Source organism: Mastigoproctus giganteus, chromosome 10 (genome assembly GCF_048544385.1).
Source record: "Mastigoproctus giganteus isolate SK-2022 chromosome 10, ASM4854438v1, whole genome shotgun sequence".
Classification (NCBI taxonomy): domain Eukaryota; kingdom Metazoa; phylum Arthropoda; class Arachnida; order Uropygi; family Thelyphonidae; genus Mastigoproctus; species Mastigoproctus giganteus.
Window position 1 is genome coordinate 131,607,072 of NC_143584.1, and position 16,387 is coordinate 131,623,458.

General features: G+C 36.6%; 1 protein-coding gene across 5 annotated transcripts in view; it reads right to left on the reverse strand.

The window, feature by feature from the left end:
• Positions 1–16,387, reverse strand: part of LOC150079291 (intermembrane lipid transfer protein VPS13D-like) — a 1,618,665-nt gene that overhangs the window by 2,735 nt on the left and 1,599,543 nt on the right. For all 5 annotated transcript variants that reach the window (XM_090383928.1, XM_090383929.1, XM_090383926.1 and 2 more), the window contains one exon: positions 5,269–5,566. In XM_090383928.1, coding sequence (XP_090240054.1) covers positions 5,269–5,566 — 298 coding nt within the window. The remainder of the gene's footprint in view (positions 1–5,268; positions 5,567–16,387) is intronic.

Below are 16,387 nucleotides of genomic sequence, written 5' to 3' on the forward strand. Positions count from 1 at the left end.
GTTTTTGGGAGGTTTAGCTCTTTTTGCTGATAAGGCTATTCTCTTAGTTTGACTATTCATAATTCAAATGGATGATGTTTAGATTAGGTAAAAGCTGGAGAGCTGATCTGGTGGGCTATCTAGAAGCCTGCTAAAACCATTTTAAAGCTGTACCCTTGAAAAATATGGAATATTGCATCTTGCCACAATACTCATACTGTATGACAGAAGAGATAGAGACCTTTGCATTGGAAACCAAGCATGGTTTTTCACCACTTCAGCCTCCTATAAGCAAAGTGGTGGCAGCATTGAACTGAATGATGTTTACCTGCAACCTAATATTACCTGGTTACATAGATAGTTAATTCTAAATTCTGATTAATGCTAAACATCAACCCTTACTGGCATTGGTTCACATCTGAGTAATCACCTCCAATATAATAGGAGCAGTATTTATGAATTTACACATGGGTGTATATTCCCAAGGGTGCAAGCAGGAGTTGGTTATGACTGGATTTTGCCAAAATTTTTTCCACTTATGAAGTATCCACAAAAACCTTTCAGAATTCCTGGTTTAATGGATCAAAGGTTTAATGGTTCATGAAATTTTATATTTGGGCCTTTTAAAAATATTTGTCAAACAATTCCAAATTTCATTAAAAAGTTTAAATTATTTAGTTCACTCCAATTGATACAAATTAATTCTGGTACTGAACCTCTTATTATGATATTTAGAGAACTTGTCTTTGTTTATACCTATATATAAAAATTGATGTGCAAAGGAATATAGGTATTAATAATTGAAAAGTGGATGAAGAAGCTGATGATTATGATAATGATTCTCTAGTTTATTTACAAAAATACAAAGTAAATAGGAAAACAATATAAATATAAAATAAAGAAATTTACAAGTAAACAAGCAATTCTGGAGTAAAAAAATCCAGTATAAGAAAATCTATTGAATGAGTAACTGCCATATCTCTCTCTCTGTTTTGTGCTATTTGGAAAATCTCAGTAGGATAAACATTATGGATAAACTGATATACTGCCAGAAGTGAATTTTAGGTCTCCTTCATTTCCTATGGCCATTTATTGGTTTGCAGAGAGCAAGAGCAATGAAGTGGGCCTGGTGAGTTGGTGTCCTAGCCATCTCAATTGGCTTTTTTTGGAGAGTAGTCACCAAAGGTTCCTGTAGGCTTTCTTCTAAAATTGTATTGGTAATATGGTCTGGTTCCTTCAGGACTACCCTAATAAAGTTCTGAGGCAGGAAGTGCCAAAATTATTGATGATATTAGAAGCTTTTTTTTTGTAGAAATGTTCCAGATTTGTGCACCTTATAGGAATAATTACAGACTTTTAAAAAATCTTATTTTTGTATCTGTAGTGATTAGAGGGGATTTCCATATATTGTTTTAAGTTGAATGAAATTGCAAAGCCTTATGTTTTCTTTTGACAATATCAATTATGAATGCCTAGGTATTGAAAATCTTTTACTTCTTCCCCAGTCTATCAGTTTTGTTTAATTGAATGTCTCCTAATTGGTTTGGAAGAAATTTTGTTTTGCTGCCATTGATTTTTAATCTAAAGATTTTTGCAAGTTGGCGAAGTGTGTCAGTGTTTTTGTGCTGATGCAATGCTGTCATTAGTAAGCATGATATTGTCTGCAAAACTCAGATCCTGTAAGGGAAATTGACCTGTAGAATCCTCTAGGATAATACTGAATTCTTCCCCTTTTTGCCTGAAAATGTAATCTAGGGTTATTATAAAGAGAAAAGGAGCTAAAGTGCCTCCTCGTAGATGGGAAATTTGTCAGTTTTTCACAGTTAATGAGGACTCTGGAAAAGTAATCTTGATAAGGTGCTGCTATTGCTTTAATAATTTGTTCAGGAATTCCGTAAAATTTTAGTTTCAAACGTCCTAACCTAACATCATCATCAGCCATTTTCAATCCACTGCAGAATGAAGGCCTCTCCAGCTCCTTCTGTTTTGAGCACTGGCCATCCATTTACACACACTCATGAATTTCATCTATTCATCTCTGCCTTTGTCTTCCATGTTTTCTTCTAGCTCCTCTTGGGTAACATTCTGTTATTTTCTTAGTCCATCTGTCATCATGTCTTCAAGCTATATGTCCTGCCCAAGACCATTTTAATTCTTTAGTTTTGATAAGAATGTCCTTTACTTGAGTTTGCTGCCTAATCCATGTGTTTCTCTTCTTATCTAACTGTCTGATTCCCAATATAATTTCTTCCATAAGTCATGGTGGGGACTATACATTGGTTCATCATTTTACGTTTCAGACAAACTGGGATATTGCTCTTCAGTATGTGACTATATTTCCTGAATGCTATCCATCCAAAATTTATTCTTCTCTGGACTTCCAGCCATTTATCATTATTACAGCTAATAACTTGTCCCAGATAAGTATATGACTCCACCTTTTCAATTACTGCTCCTTCAATCATTATTTCCCTTTCTGTGAAAATAATTATTGAAGTAAGCCACGGTCCCTAATTCTTTGGGACCGTGGCTTATGACCACAATGTTACCTGCAAATCGTAAATAGTTTAGGTACTCTCCATTCACACTGACTCCTTTCTGCGACCAGCCTAATCTTCTGAAAGCTTCCTCAAGGGCAGCAGTAAACAGCTTCGGAGATATTGTGTCTCCTTATCGAACTCCTTTCTCGATTTTAAATTTCCTACTGTCTTTGTCTAGTCTAACAAAGGAGGTAGCATTCACATGTATTTTCTTCAAAATCATATGTGGGGTATCTATGCCTTGTCTTTCCAGTGCCCGAAACATTGCCTTATGCTGTATGGAGTCAGATGCCAGGCATAATGGTGTTTTATATTCATTTGCTTTCTCCATTAGCTGTGATATTACGTGAAGGTGATCCCTAGTTGAGAATCCTATCCTAAATCCAGCTTGCTCTTTTGGTTGATTCTCATCAAGTATCCTTTCTAATCTGTTAATAAAGACCCTTGTGAACAACTTGTAAACGTCGGATACCAAGCTAATTGGTCTATAATTTCCAATTTCTGATTTTTATCCTTTCTTATGCAGCAAAACTATGATTGTTATTACACTGCTTAGACATCACACCTTTTCTAATGCACTTTGTGAAGAGCCTTGCCAGTTTTTGTGTTATGTCTCTTCCTCCCAATTTTAACAACTCTACAGTAACTTCATCTTCCCCCCGGGGCTTTCTGATTCTTCATTTTCTTCAATGCATGTCATACCTCATCAGGAAGAATATCGGGTATGTTGTATGTGTTGCTAATTTGCAATCCATCTTCCCCACTGCTGGCATCATTTCCTCGCTCCTTGTATAATTCCCTATAGTAGTCTTCTGCTATTTGAATTATGCCTTCTCTGCTGTTTATAAATACATTATCGCTATTCTTCAGTTTCAGTATCATTTGTCTTTCTGTATTACTGCTCATGGCTGCTGATTTAAATCCTTTGTTTTCCCTTAATGCTTGTTCTACTTATCTTGTGTTAAATCTTCTTATGTCCTCTCTGAGTCTCTTTCTAATGGCTTTGCATAACTCAGTATACTCAATTTTCTCCTTGTCAGTTTGCTCTTAATTTTTTGCCTTCGGTTCATCATAACAAGTGTTTCTTGACTATTTTTTTCTTATTTGGCTTTATCACTTTCAGAAAGTTGTGATGTTCCTTGTTGATATCTTGGTCCTGAGCAGTCTGCAGAAGCTCAAACTTGTTCTTAAGTTCCAGTACATACTGCTTTTTCTCCTCTTCTGTTATCTCAAAGACCTTTGTATTATTTACTCGAGTCAGTTTTTTCCTTTCCTTTCCTACATCTATATCAAGTGTACATCTTACCATTCTGTGATCACTTCCAACATTTACCTTATTCAGGAGACGGTAACATCATTCACAATATATCTTCTGTTAGTGAGGATGAAGTCGATTTCATTAGTAGTTAATCCATTCGGACTTTTCCATGTCCACTTTCTGTTCACCCTTTTCTTGAAAAAAGTGTTCATTACTGACAGTCCTTGAGATTCTGCAAATTTAAAGTTGCACCATCAGCAGAAAAGGTCATGGCCACTGTGTTTTTTGACTGTGAAGGAGTTGTTTACACGGAATTTATGGCAAAAGGCACAACAATTAATGCTGCCTCATACTGCGAAACATTATGGTCTTTGCGAACAGCCATGAAAAATAAGAGGTCTGGAAAGTTATAAAAGGTGTTCTCATTTAGGATTATGGCACGCCACAACACAACACTTGCTCCAAATTTTTGAATGGGAGGTTTGGCAACATCCACCGTACAGTCCCGATCTTTTGCAAGCTGTAAGAACATCTAGGGGGACAACGACGAGCAGGTGTGAACAGCAGTTCGACGGTGGCCGAATGACCAAGGATTGAATTTCTATCAACGTTTAGTCACACATTCAGAGAAGTGTTTACACCAACTCGGTGACTATGTGGAAAAGTAGTGAAAGTATGTGCTTTCTATTGCATAATGTTACAAACGTCAATAAATGTCTCTTGGGCTACAATGGTCGAGTAACTTATTTTTTGAATTACCCTCATAGTTTACTAACCTGACGGCCCCCTTGAAGTTATTTAAGGTGTTTTCCTAATATGAGCTTTTTGCTCATTTGAAATGTCACTACCCTCCAAACATCTTGCCAATATCAGTCGGTGTTATGGCAGCAAATGAGAATTCCTGGGATGTGTGAAAGTGATACTTTGGCCCATATCATTGGATATCTGTATTATCCCCCCCCCCACCACCACCAACTATCAGTTTCCCTGAACCCTAAAGGATAACAGGAAAAACGCAGTTTTTTCCTGGATTCCATCTAGCATCAAGTGCAAGCCATGCTGATAAAAAATTTCTCCGCCAAAGCCTTGCAGAGTCCTGAAGTCCACAAAGTGAGGTAATCCACAAAGTTCTCAGCTTATAGTCTTTCCTATCATGCCTGTACAGATTGCAGACTGATGTAACTGGTGGCATTTTGCAGCATGGTCATGTAATATCATTAAATTTACAAAATATTACAAAGTAACTTTCTGTTTCATTTTATAAAAATGAATCCAAACTGCTAATCCTTTAGCCTTTAATGCACCTGTGCATTAAAGGCTAAAGTGCTGAGACAAGCAAATGCTCTCTGTGACTGCCAAATCCTTCTTGAGTTGGCAGTCACAGCAGTAGCTGCATGATGCCGTACCAAGCATATAGTGTAGTTAAAATATTTATAAAAATAGCAATGCAAATAAAATTGTAAGCAAAATAAATAATTTAAAAAATCTTACTTTTTCTGCAATTTTTTCAGAATCACACCTCACTTGGGGTTTTTTGAAACACTGACTATGAGATGCAATATTCACAGAAGTATCTTTCTTTAGTGTCAACTGCAGATAAAAACGGGTCTCACCATGTACACCAGCCTCAGAGCGGGTATATGTGCAATGCTGAAGTTCATTAAAGTGGACCCTGAGTACTACATTATTAACTGTAGGGGTACCACAACTTAATATATAGACTTGCTCACTTGATATTAATACCTGAAGCTCTTCAATACCAATTCGTAGCTGTTCTTTTGCAATAAATCTATTAAAAAATTTAAATTAATAAGTATCTAATCTTGAAATCTTATATATATAAAAAAATTCATAGGTTCATTCATGGATGATATATTTCTAACTTATTCTGAACCACACAAAACATTATTTTGGAGAATAATGCAATATCATAACATGAATAAATAAGCTGTCAGGGTCACTGTGTACATAGTTAAAATGACAATCATATACAGTAAGATCCATTTCAAGACTTACCGTGGATGGCTGAAACCACGGATATAAGCGAACACTTGCTGACCCCACATATAACGGGATTTTCTTGTTCATACATACATATAATAAAATTTAATTGATAAATTAAACACATAGTAAGACATTACCAACATTAAATACGGTAATAATAAAGTATAGTAGACTTGATTTATTTACCAGGATGGGATGAACTGGGACACTTAAAGACCAAATCTCATCTCCATTTCTCTGATATGACTTTTAACTGTGCAATGAGCATCCAGTTGAACCCATGTCATCATACCCACTAAAATTTAAATACAGGTAGTTCCCGACTTTACGAGTTAATTCGTTCCTTGCGTGTGCTCATAAAGCGGGAATTTCTTTTCCCATAGACATAATGTTAAAATCAGGGATTACGTTCTCAATAATGAAATTAGTTAGCTAATTAGTTTATGCTTAAACAATGATTGATTTATCCAAAGAAATAAAAACATAGCTTGTAAAATCAAGCAAATTATAATAATAAAGAAATTATTTCTGACTTACAAATGTTAAAGAATTTATTCTTCATCATCATCATTGATTAAATGCACACTTGTTGATCACTCATTGTTGGTTTGTTGTCTCGGCACTCGTTGATTTGTTGGAGGCAGAAGGAGTCCTTTTCTTCAGAAATGCATAAGAGGTGTTTGTTTCCAAGATATTCTTCTCTTTATAAATTTCACGTAGCAGCATAAGCATTTTTTAAATCGGTAGCAACTTTTGTAGTACGCTTCAAATTTGAATCTTGTGAATTGAAAGTCTCAATTGCTTTTTCTATGTGTTGAAAAGCTTTGTATAGCCCCTTGAGAGTAAAAGAACGAACAGGAATTTCAGCTGTTAAATCTTCTTCACATTTTGCTATTTCAAAGGTCTTTATTTGTGAGCTCTCCACTGTGTGCTTGAAACAGATCAGTGACATCAGTTGAAGAAACGTCAAGCTGCAATTGGTTGGCAATCTGCTTCTGTTTCATTTTACGATCTCTGCTGGTTCTTGAAATCCTTCAAAATTATCAATAAACTGAGTACACAGTTTATTTCAAACACCCTTCAAGTTCTTCTCTGTAATTTTGTTCCAGGTTCATTGTATTATTTTAATTGCATCTAAAATATGGAATTCTTTCCAAACTTCAACAGTTGGACCTCCCTCCTTATCCATTGCATTAATTAGCATGTTAAATGTCTTTCAAAGGTGATGCACTTTAAATGTTTAAATAACACTCTGGTCCATTGGCCAGATTTGTGGTGTATTTGGTGGCAAAAAAATTTATTTTAACATTAGGGTGGTGATGTTGCAGAAATAGTGGGTGGCCAGGTGCATTATCTAAAATCAGAATCACCCAAAAAGGAATATTTTTATTTTCACAATATTGTTTTACTTCAGGTACAAAGTGATGTGAAAACCAATGTTGGAATAAAGGAATGAAGAGAAAATTCTGAAAATTTATTTATGTTTTTTATATGATTGAAGATTTCAGTGAAGAGGAAACACATTTCATCATATTAATGTAAAAACCCACACAATTCCAGCTATCAGTATTTTCACAAATACAATAACATCGAGTTTACTACATGATTGCACTAACAGAAAAGCCCAATAAACTGGAAGTGCAAATTGTTTGGTCTTGACTTCCAGAAATGTGCTTTATAAAAATATCACAAAGATGTTCAAAATTGATTCTTATACTCAAACATATGATAGTGATGAAATAAATGTTTTAATGATTTGAATTAGTAACTAATATAATTTACATTATAAAAATGACCTTTTTAACTAACCAGCTTAGTTATATAGCGAAAATTTCAACTTCCAAGGTCTTGGAACGAATTACCAAAAAACAATGTGTTATTGGGTTCACATTACGATATTTTCACGATACAATGGTGTCTCTGGAACGGATTAATATCGCAAGTGGAGGTGCGTTGTATCATCTTGAAATGCGGTATTTATTAATGTTTAACATTCATTTTTCGCAATTAATGTTCATATTTTCGATTTTGTTGATACTTGAGAAAAAAAACTTGTAAACCAGGGAACTCTTAAAGCGGGAACTGGCTGTATTAAAATATTTCACATAATTATGTAGTATGAATTTTAATATATATCTAGTATAGCCTTCAGTTTCTATGTGAATAACTGATTATTTTTTAATTGGAGAGGTACAACCATAAAAAATGCAAAGAATTTCTATTGGTGTACAGAATTTGACATATGTATATATATATATATTTTTTTTATTTTTTTTTTTTTCCTCACCTTTCCCATTATTATATGGGGTCGGTCAGTGTTTTTATTGTTTTGGCATGCAATTTTTACTGTTGGATGCCCTTCCTGACACCAGCCCTGGGGATATGCGGTGGTCATTCCCTGACCATCCGCATCCTCCACATTTGGTGGTCATGGCCTCGAACCCCAGTCTAATCAAGAAGCGTGTGCTATGCACTACTGCTCCTGCCCATCTGGCTACGGAGGTGCCACAGAATTTGACATTATCTGTTCTTATAATTTTTTTGTTTCAGTTTTTTCTCATTTTATGCCCCTGTGTGTGTGTTGGAAATGAAACAGTCAGGGAAGTTAAAAAAAAAATTTTTTTTGGGTAACTACTCTTATTAAAAATATTACTTGTTCTTATTATACAATATAACCAGAATAAAGAGAAGAAAAGGAATTATAAATTGCACAATTTTAAACAATCTTTACATTTTTAAAATTCCTCCCCAAAAATATACCATTTAAATGCAAGGTAGTGGGCCCCTGCTCATGCTTTTTTTTTTTTTTTTTTTTTTTGTGTGTACCCATTGCAGGATTAAAGGGCACGTTAGTAAATATAAGTACTGTATAAACGAATTGTAACTGGAAACACTTCAGTACATTAAGAAACTTTTTAATTTTGAATAATTTATATTAAGCAGATTACAAAAACTGGCCATATTTTTCAGGCCAGTTTTTCCCAATCTAGCCATACTTTTCATATGTGCAGTTATAATTTACATGTTTATAACAAACCATATTAAATGTTTTGTTGGTTGGTTTGGAGTTTATTGATGCATCATAAACAGGCTTAAATGTGCCAACAATGGTAAATGAATGAAAACAGCTACAAAATTAATAGCAGAGAAAAAAGTGGTAAAAGATTACAGTAACTCATGAAAGCTGGTCACTGTCAAAATATATTTATAGGCTAGATAATAAAATTCAGTAAACCCCCGCTATTCGCGAGGGTTACATTCCTGAGAAATGCCACGAATACCGAAAACGCGAATACTTAGTTATGGCTCCCATAGTAATAAAGGGGTTCCGTTCCAAATTATGAAATATATAAGAAAAACTAGTCTAAAATTTTGTCTATGTATGTATTATATGTACCTTCATAATATGACTATGCATATATGCAGTACATAGTGAAATGCAAGCATAAGGCATCGAAATGAAAATAAGAAACACTTTAATATTAAATATATTTACTAGAAATTTCAAATCAGCGTCTTTGCTAGCTAAAAAACTTATCCCGCCAGTTCTACCATCAGTCTATCGCTAAAGTGTTGATAAAGGTGTTTTGCCTCTTCACGAATGATGAGTGAACTTAAGGGAATTTTATTCTGAATTCGGTCTTCTATCCACAGATTTAAGGCATTTTCCATTTTTTCTAATTTAACATCACGAGCTACAGAGCAAATTTTTGGAGCAATTAGCGCGTTTTCACAGACAATACGGCGGATTTCTTCTTCCGATTTCTTGATTGATCGTACCGTTGACTCATTGATTTTATAATGTTTTGCCACTGACGAGACACTTTCACCATTATAAATTGTCTAATAATTGAATTTTACTCGCTAATGTCATCACCTTTGATCTTTTCACAATTCCCTTGTTATTCGTAGCCATATTTTTGTAGGAGTTAGAAAAGAATTTGTCCACAATAAAGTCACTTTCTTCCGTTAACACACTCGAAAAAGTCTGTTTACACTAACACACTGCAAAACGGTAGATTTTTCACTTTTGTAAGTATATCAATTTATAAGCATATAAATTAAAAGCAAACGACGAAACCTTCCATGACAAGCGCATAGCACATACTGAACAAGGACTAGCGAGAAACATCCACGCTCGCGATTTTGTCACCCCTCTCCCCCACCCACTGAGCGCTGTTTTAACGAGGAAAGATGATTTTAGCCACGTCCATGTTTTTTTTATGGTGGAAAATGTTCACAGCGATTTAAAATTCACATTTTTTTAGGTTTCATTTTATATTAAATCAGCGACCGTGAATATGCAAAACCGCGAATACAGATACCGCATTTAGCGGGGGGTTTACTGTACTGTCAAAAAAGGTATAAATGATATATACAGGTAACCCTATTATAACACGGTACTTAGGTTCCTACAAAATCTCATGCAGTGCAAAACCGTGTTACACAACAGTTTTGCACTGGACTAAGAAGCAGTACAAAAAGGGGGGTTACGTTCCAAAAGCTAATAAAAAAAACAATTTTTATAACTATCGGAAACTTAATTTTTATTAAAAACAGTAATAACTGAACAAACATCTTACAAACTGTGATATGTCAGATAATGCACATTCATTTAATTTTCTTCCTCTTCATCGCTGCTAAGCGCAATAAAACAAGAATGTTTTTTCTGTTGCAGAATATCTTCAACTTCTGAACATTCTTCTGCAGCATCTAGATTTCATGTATCTTATGCTCTCTTTAAAAAATCAGTAATCCGGGTTTGTTTGCTTTTGAAGCTCCCTTTTGAATTTATGCTCCTTTCAGTTGAAGAATCTGCATTCGAAAAATAAGATTTTAATTGCTCAGCTAAGTTTATGCCTTTCCACATGCTTTTTTTTTTTAGGTTAAAATTTGGAACCAGAATTTTTATCTGCGCTATCACCCTCTGAATTGATTTGGTTTACCTCTGATGCTATTTCCACCAAATGTGTTTTTATTTACACTTTTCATTGCATGAGGATCTATAAACTAGCATAGGTTTTATCATGTAATCTGATATGTCACCGCACATAACTAATGTTACATGATCTTTTGATTCCTTAAAACCTGGTGCAGTTTTCTCTTTTTTTGAAATAAATGTTCTGTTGGGCATTCTTTTCCCATCTCATCGGCAGTGAAAATTTGATGTGGCATGTATCTATGCTTTTCAATATCAGCCGATGCACTTTCCCCTTGAATTCTTATGTTGTGCAATGAGAAGCGGTTTTTAAATCACTCAAACCAATGTTTACTGGCAACAAACTCCGGGTTAACGGAAGATTCTCCATTTTCTTTTAAATGATTATAAATTTTCAGTGTGCCTTTTGTTTAATTATATTGCCATCTGATGGGATCTGTTTTTTAATGCTATCGTCAATCCAAATACTGAGTGAGTGACCTGGTTGCTGCATCTCCCAGATCATTACCACTGATTTCAGTGTGGTTTGGAATCCAACAGAAAAGTATGTTGAATGTAGAGAAAAAAATAACTTCTGCTTAATCCTGGTGGGCTGAATGAGAATTAATATTAGTAGTGACAAATGATGCAAGAAAGCAAGCTTATAAACCATCAATCAAAAAAAAAAAAAAAAATGCCTACACACTTCATCCACCCCTACACTTTAGGAACTTGTCAAGTTCTTCCTAGAATTTATTCAAACCACCCACTTCCAAAATAACGGATGAGTTTGTTCCAACAATTAACCACCTGCTCGCTAAAGACAAACTTCTACACATCTATCCTGCAACCATCCTTCCTAAACTTGAATTTATGCCCTCTCATATATGTAGTTTCGGCAAGAGGGAGAATGCCATCAACGTTTAGCTTACTTAACCCATTCAGGACCTTAAAGCCTCAATTAGATCTCACTGTAAGTGCCAAGTCTTGCATCTGTTCCAGCAGATCTACGTTATTCCTAAAGTGAGGCCTCCAGACCTCAAGTACAGTACTCAAGATGCAATCTAACCATGGCCTCTTACAAAGGGATAACACCTTATCCTTGCTAGCAAAGTTCTGGTATATATCATTGGCTGTCCTGACAGCCTGTCTGCACTGCTCAGAGAACTTTATATCTAACTGCACATTTATCCCAGGTCTTTTTCCATTATCCTGACCACACAGTTAGTATGTCAATCTGGGATTACTGTTTTCTCTTTTTTTGAAATAAATGTTTCAAAGACCTGTCTCACTGGCATTGAAAACTTGATGTGGTGTCTATCCAAAGATACACATATGCAGTACCTTGCATTTGTCAATGTTAAACTTCAATGGTTATTTCTCAGCTCATCTGCCTAATTTTTATAGATCTTGTTGAAGCAGCATATCTTCATTACTGTCATTAATCACCCTGTAAACCTTTGAATAATCTGCAAACTTAGGCTAGGCATTAAGCCTGATATATCCTCATCGTTGTTGTTTTCTGATAAATACAGAAAACAACAATGTGCCCAGCACCGAACCTTGTGGGACTCCACTAAAAACATTAGTCCACGAAGAGCAGTGCGTTCACCGAGAACCACCAAAGGGCACTAACCTGCCCTTTATGCCACATTGCTCCAGTTTGTACAGCAGTCTTTTATGTGCAACAGTATCAAAAGCTTTCTTGAAATCCAAGTATATATCAAAAATTTTTACCTAATCAATCCAGAGCTGAAAATCCTTTATTCTGTTTCACAAAAAAGTGTGCCTTATTGTTGTAAAACAAAACAAATGTGATTCTTCTCTCTACTATGCTGCTTGTTTATAAGCTTTGTGGTGCAAGAGTAGCAAAGCCATAATGTGCCTAACTATGGTAATGTTAATTGCATAGTTTTATCAATATAGATGTTATTCAAGTTTACACTGCTTTGTACAGTTTTATCTGTTTGAGGAAACTAAAAATTTTGGTCACATGTTGTGTATCTGCTAGGAGGTCAGTAATGCTAAAAGAGGTGTTTGTTGTGGAAAATGAGGCAAACATAGTTTGTCAATCAGCATTGTATTCGGGGCAATCAATAAGTATATGTTGCACAGTGAGCTGGGTGTTGCAGTTTGTACACTCTGGTGGATCAGTGCCTGTAAGCAGATAAAGGTGTGTTTAGTTTGTATGGCCTACTCATAGTTGAGCTAATACTACTACTTCATGTCTGTTCTCATGTATACTTAACTTCCAAGGTTTGAGATCTTTCTTTATACAGAGTAGCTTGTTACCAATTTGATTTTGCTAGATGTGTTGCCATTGCTCAAGACATTGCTTCTTTATAATTAGTTTGTAATCAGAGACAGGCAGGGGTCGGCAACCTTTTTGAGTGAAGAGCCATAATTTGATCTAATTTTAAAAAAAAGAGAGAATCTGAAGCGTCACATGTCAGCTCAAGCTGGGGGGAGTTGAAGAAATGGAATAGAGTGGGAAGGTGTTTTACTAAAAAAAATATATTTTGAAATATTATTTATTAATAGTATTTCTAATTAATGTGACTTTTGCTGCTGAACTCCTTGAGCGAGTCTCTCAATATCAGGGAAGTATGCTGTAATTTTCATCTTTAAGCATGCTGAGAGACTTGCATTGTTCAGATGGTTTCTTGTTTTATTTTTAATATAGTTCATATTCTAAAATATTTGCCCACAGAAATTTGTTGAATCAAAAACTGAGAGAAGTCCAAACGCAACTATTTTCAAATTTGTGTGTGTCCGGTAAGCTACACCATGCATCAATCGGCATCCATTTATGTAGACTTGCAAGAGCAGCCTTTTGCCTCTCCAAATCCTCAGTTTCAGTTTTAAGGCATTTTAGTCTTGAACTCCACATGTCCTTGATTTTAAGTCTTCTAACTCCATTTAAAACTTTGCTTCGTGTGGGCTAAAAGTTAAAGAGCTGCAGTTACTTGCGGCTTGCAAGCCACAGGTTGCTGACCCCTAGAGACAGTTAGGGGTCTAAATAGGGGTCTGTAGGTCAATACTTTAGAATGACCTACAGAATCTGTAGCAGTTTTGGCAGCTAGGCCAACATGTTCATTTCTAGCAATTCCACGTGACCAGGGATCCAACAAAAGAGAACTTGTTGTTTGTTCTTATTTAATTTGGTCACAGTATTCCAAATCTGTATGAGTAAAGGGTTATCATGATTTTTATTCTGCTGTATACCTCGGATGGCACTAATGGAATCTGTATAGATATCAAGGCAGTATATTTGTTGAGAAGGTGAATTTTAATGCTATGTAGATAGTACAGAGTTCTGCAGTGCAACTGCTGCATTCAATGCGGAGTTTCTTGGCTATGGTAAGGTTGGGAGATACTGCTGCTGCTGCATCAACATAGGTGTCAATTTTAGAACTGTCCGTGTAGACTGGCATGCACTTTGCATGCAGGGTTCTCAGTGCGGGTTGAATTTGCATTATGTTCTATGGGATAATGTGTTTCCCCAGCGATGTGAGTGAAAGGTTGCATGGCAGTATGTGATATGTCCAAGGTTTATTTGGACATATCAGGCAGTAGGCTGTATCATATCAAAGTCAAGTTGCAGTCAGTGAGCAGGGAATGAAGGCTGTTTTGTGTATTTATTAATGATATCGATGAAGGTATATCAGGCTTAATGTCCAAGTTTACAGATGATACAAAAATTGGTAGGGTGGTTAATGATAGTAAAGATCAACAGGATCTAGAAAAGTTAGGTAGATGGGCTGAGAAATGGCAACTGAAGTTTAATATTGACAAATACGAAAGGAGAGTCATCTGCCTTCAACAAGAATGCATGCATAAGATGACTATGTCCTATGCAGAGGGGACTAGAACAACTTCCTCTCTACGGTCCCTGTGCAAACTAGACTGCCAGTGTTCGATAACAGGCTTTATCTGATATAGCTTGTTTTCAATGGCAACAATCTTGGCTCATGCCAAGATTGTTGCCATTGAAAAAGTAATTTATCTTGTATTAGCTGCCTGTAGTCTGTATAGGGGACTAACAGGCAAAGAGTGTTGTGGGGTTCTGGTGATCTGGCAGTTCATTATCCCTGATCCCAATGTGGCTTGGGATCCAGCAAAGAATGTTCAAAAAGAGAATGTAATGTTTGCAGGTTCCAGGTCAGGAATGGATGAGGGTTATACCTTGACCCCGATAAAGCCTGTTGTATACTGCAGGCTTTATCTGTATACACATTGTATACACCATACAATTCACTGCAGTATTCCTGGGAGAGTTGTTTGTTTGTTTGTTATTTGGTTTTTAGGAGCTAAGGCCATATTGCTCTGGGGATATGCGGTGGTCATTTCCAGACCTTCCCGCATCCTCCGTATTTGGCGGTCACGGGCTCGAACCCCGGTCTAATCAAGAAGCGTGTGCTACGCACTGCTGCTCCTGCCTACCTGGTTATGGAGGTGCCTCCCAGACATAGTGTGATCTGGGAAGATGGCAGTAGATCCAACAGATGACTCTGAATTTGAGCCATCAGTAAAGACAGGCAAGAAGTCAGGGTACTGGACAGCATAGAGTTGTTGGTAGCCAGATGGTGGGGTGGTGGCCTTATCCTAATTTTTGATGGAAAAGTTGAATGATGGTAGGTGATGATACCATCAAGTCAAGCACTTTGACTTGATGGTATCCTTGACTGGTGGCATTGTCTCCCATTAGAAATGGTGGATAATATGGGGAAGTCATCACTACCATAAAGGTTCAGCTTTTACTTTCGTTCCTGCTTTTATAGTGGAAAAACAGACTTCACCATAAGCTTCTGCGGCTGCAGAAATGCTAGAAGAAAGTAGCACAAGTTCTCCAAGGCTATCTTTACAGTTGTGCGTCCCCCCTCACGTGACAGTGGGGGATAGTCCAAATCGACATCCGTGCACTATCTGGCTTCAAATTTAGCCACAAACCTGTGGTTGGCACCAAACCTCTATCTAACTGTGCAGCAATAATCTGTTATCTGAATATTCCCGATATTTCCAACTAATCTGAGAATATGGATACAGCCAGTACGAATCCCACTGAATTTATTTGTAACGTCACTGAACGGTCATCGAGCGCTCAACAAACCAATAACACAAAAAGTGACCAACCTGACATTGAGATCCCGGATAATTTTGAGGATGTCCGGCTGACACTGGTATCCAACAAGAAACAAAAAATGGGTAGTTCCCCAATCGGACAGGGAAACCTGCTCACAAAGTGAGCCTCAAGAGCCCCAGGGATCCCAGGGCCCCACACAAGACAACCGCGAAAAGATGACAAAACAGCAAGAGTCGACTAACATCGACCCAACTCTTCCAGAGGGCACCGTTAACGAGCAGGTATTGGCCCTGCAAGTCGAACTAGAAAATAAACACATTACTTCAACCCTTCGGGGCGCGATTGGTGGTATCTGGGCAAATCTTGAAACCATCCTACGCAATGTTCACCTTGCTTCTGAGAGGAATGAGGCCAAACTCGAGGCATACCTCGAATGTAGGGGCACACAAATGCTACAGCGTCCCAACTTTTGCTGATGCGCTGAGGAACACAAAGCCAAATATGAGAACGGACCCGCCACCAAAAAGAAAGACATTACTACCAACACCACACCTGGTAGTTCTCAAGCCGGCCACAGCCAATGCACCAAAAACAAGCAAGGAGAT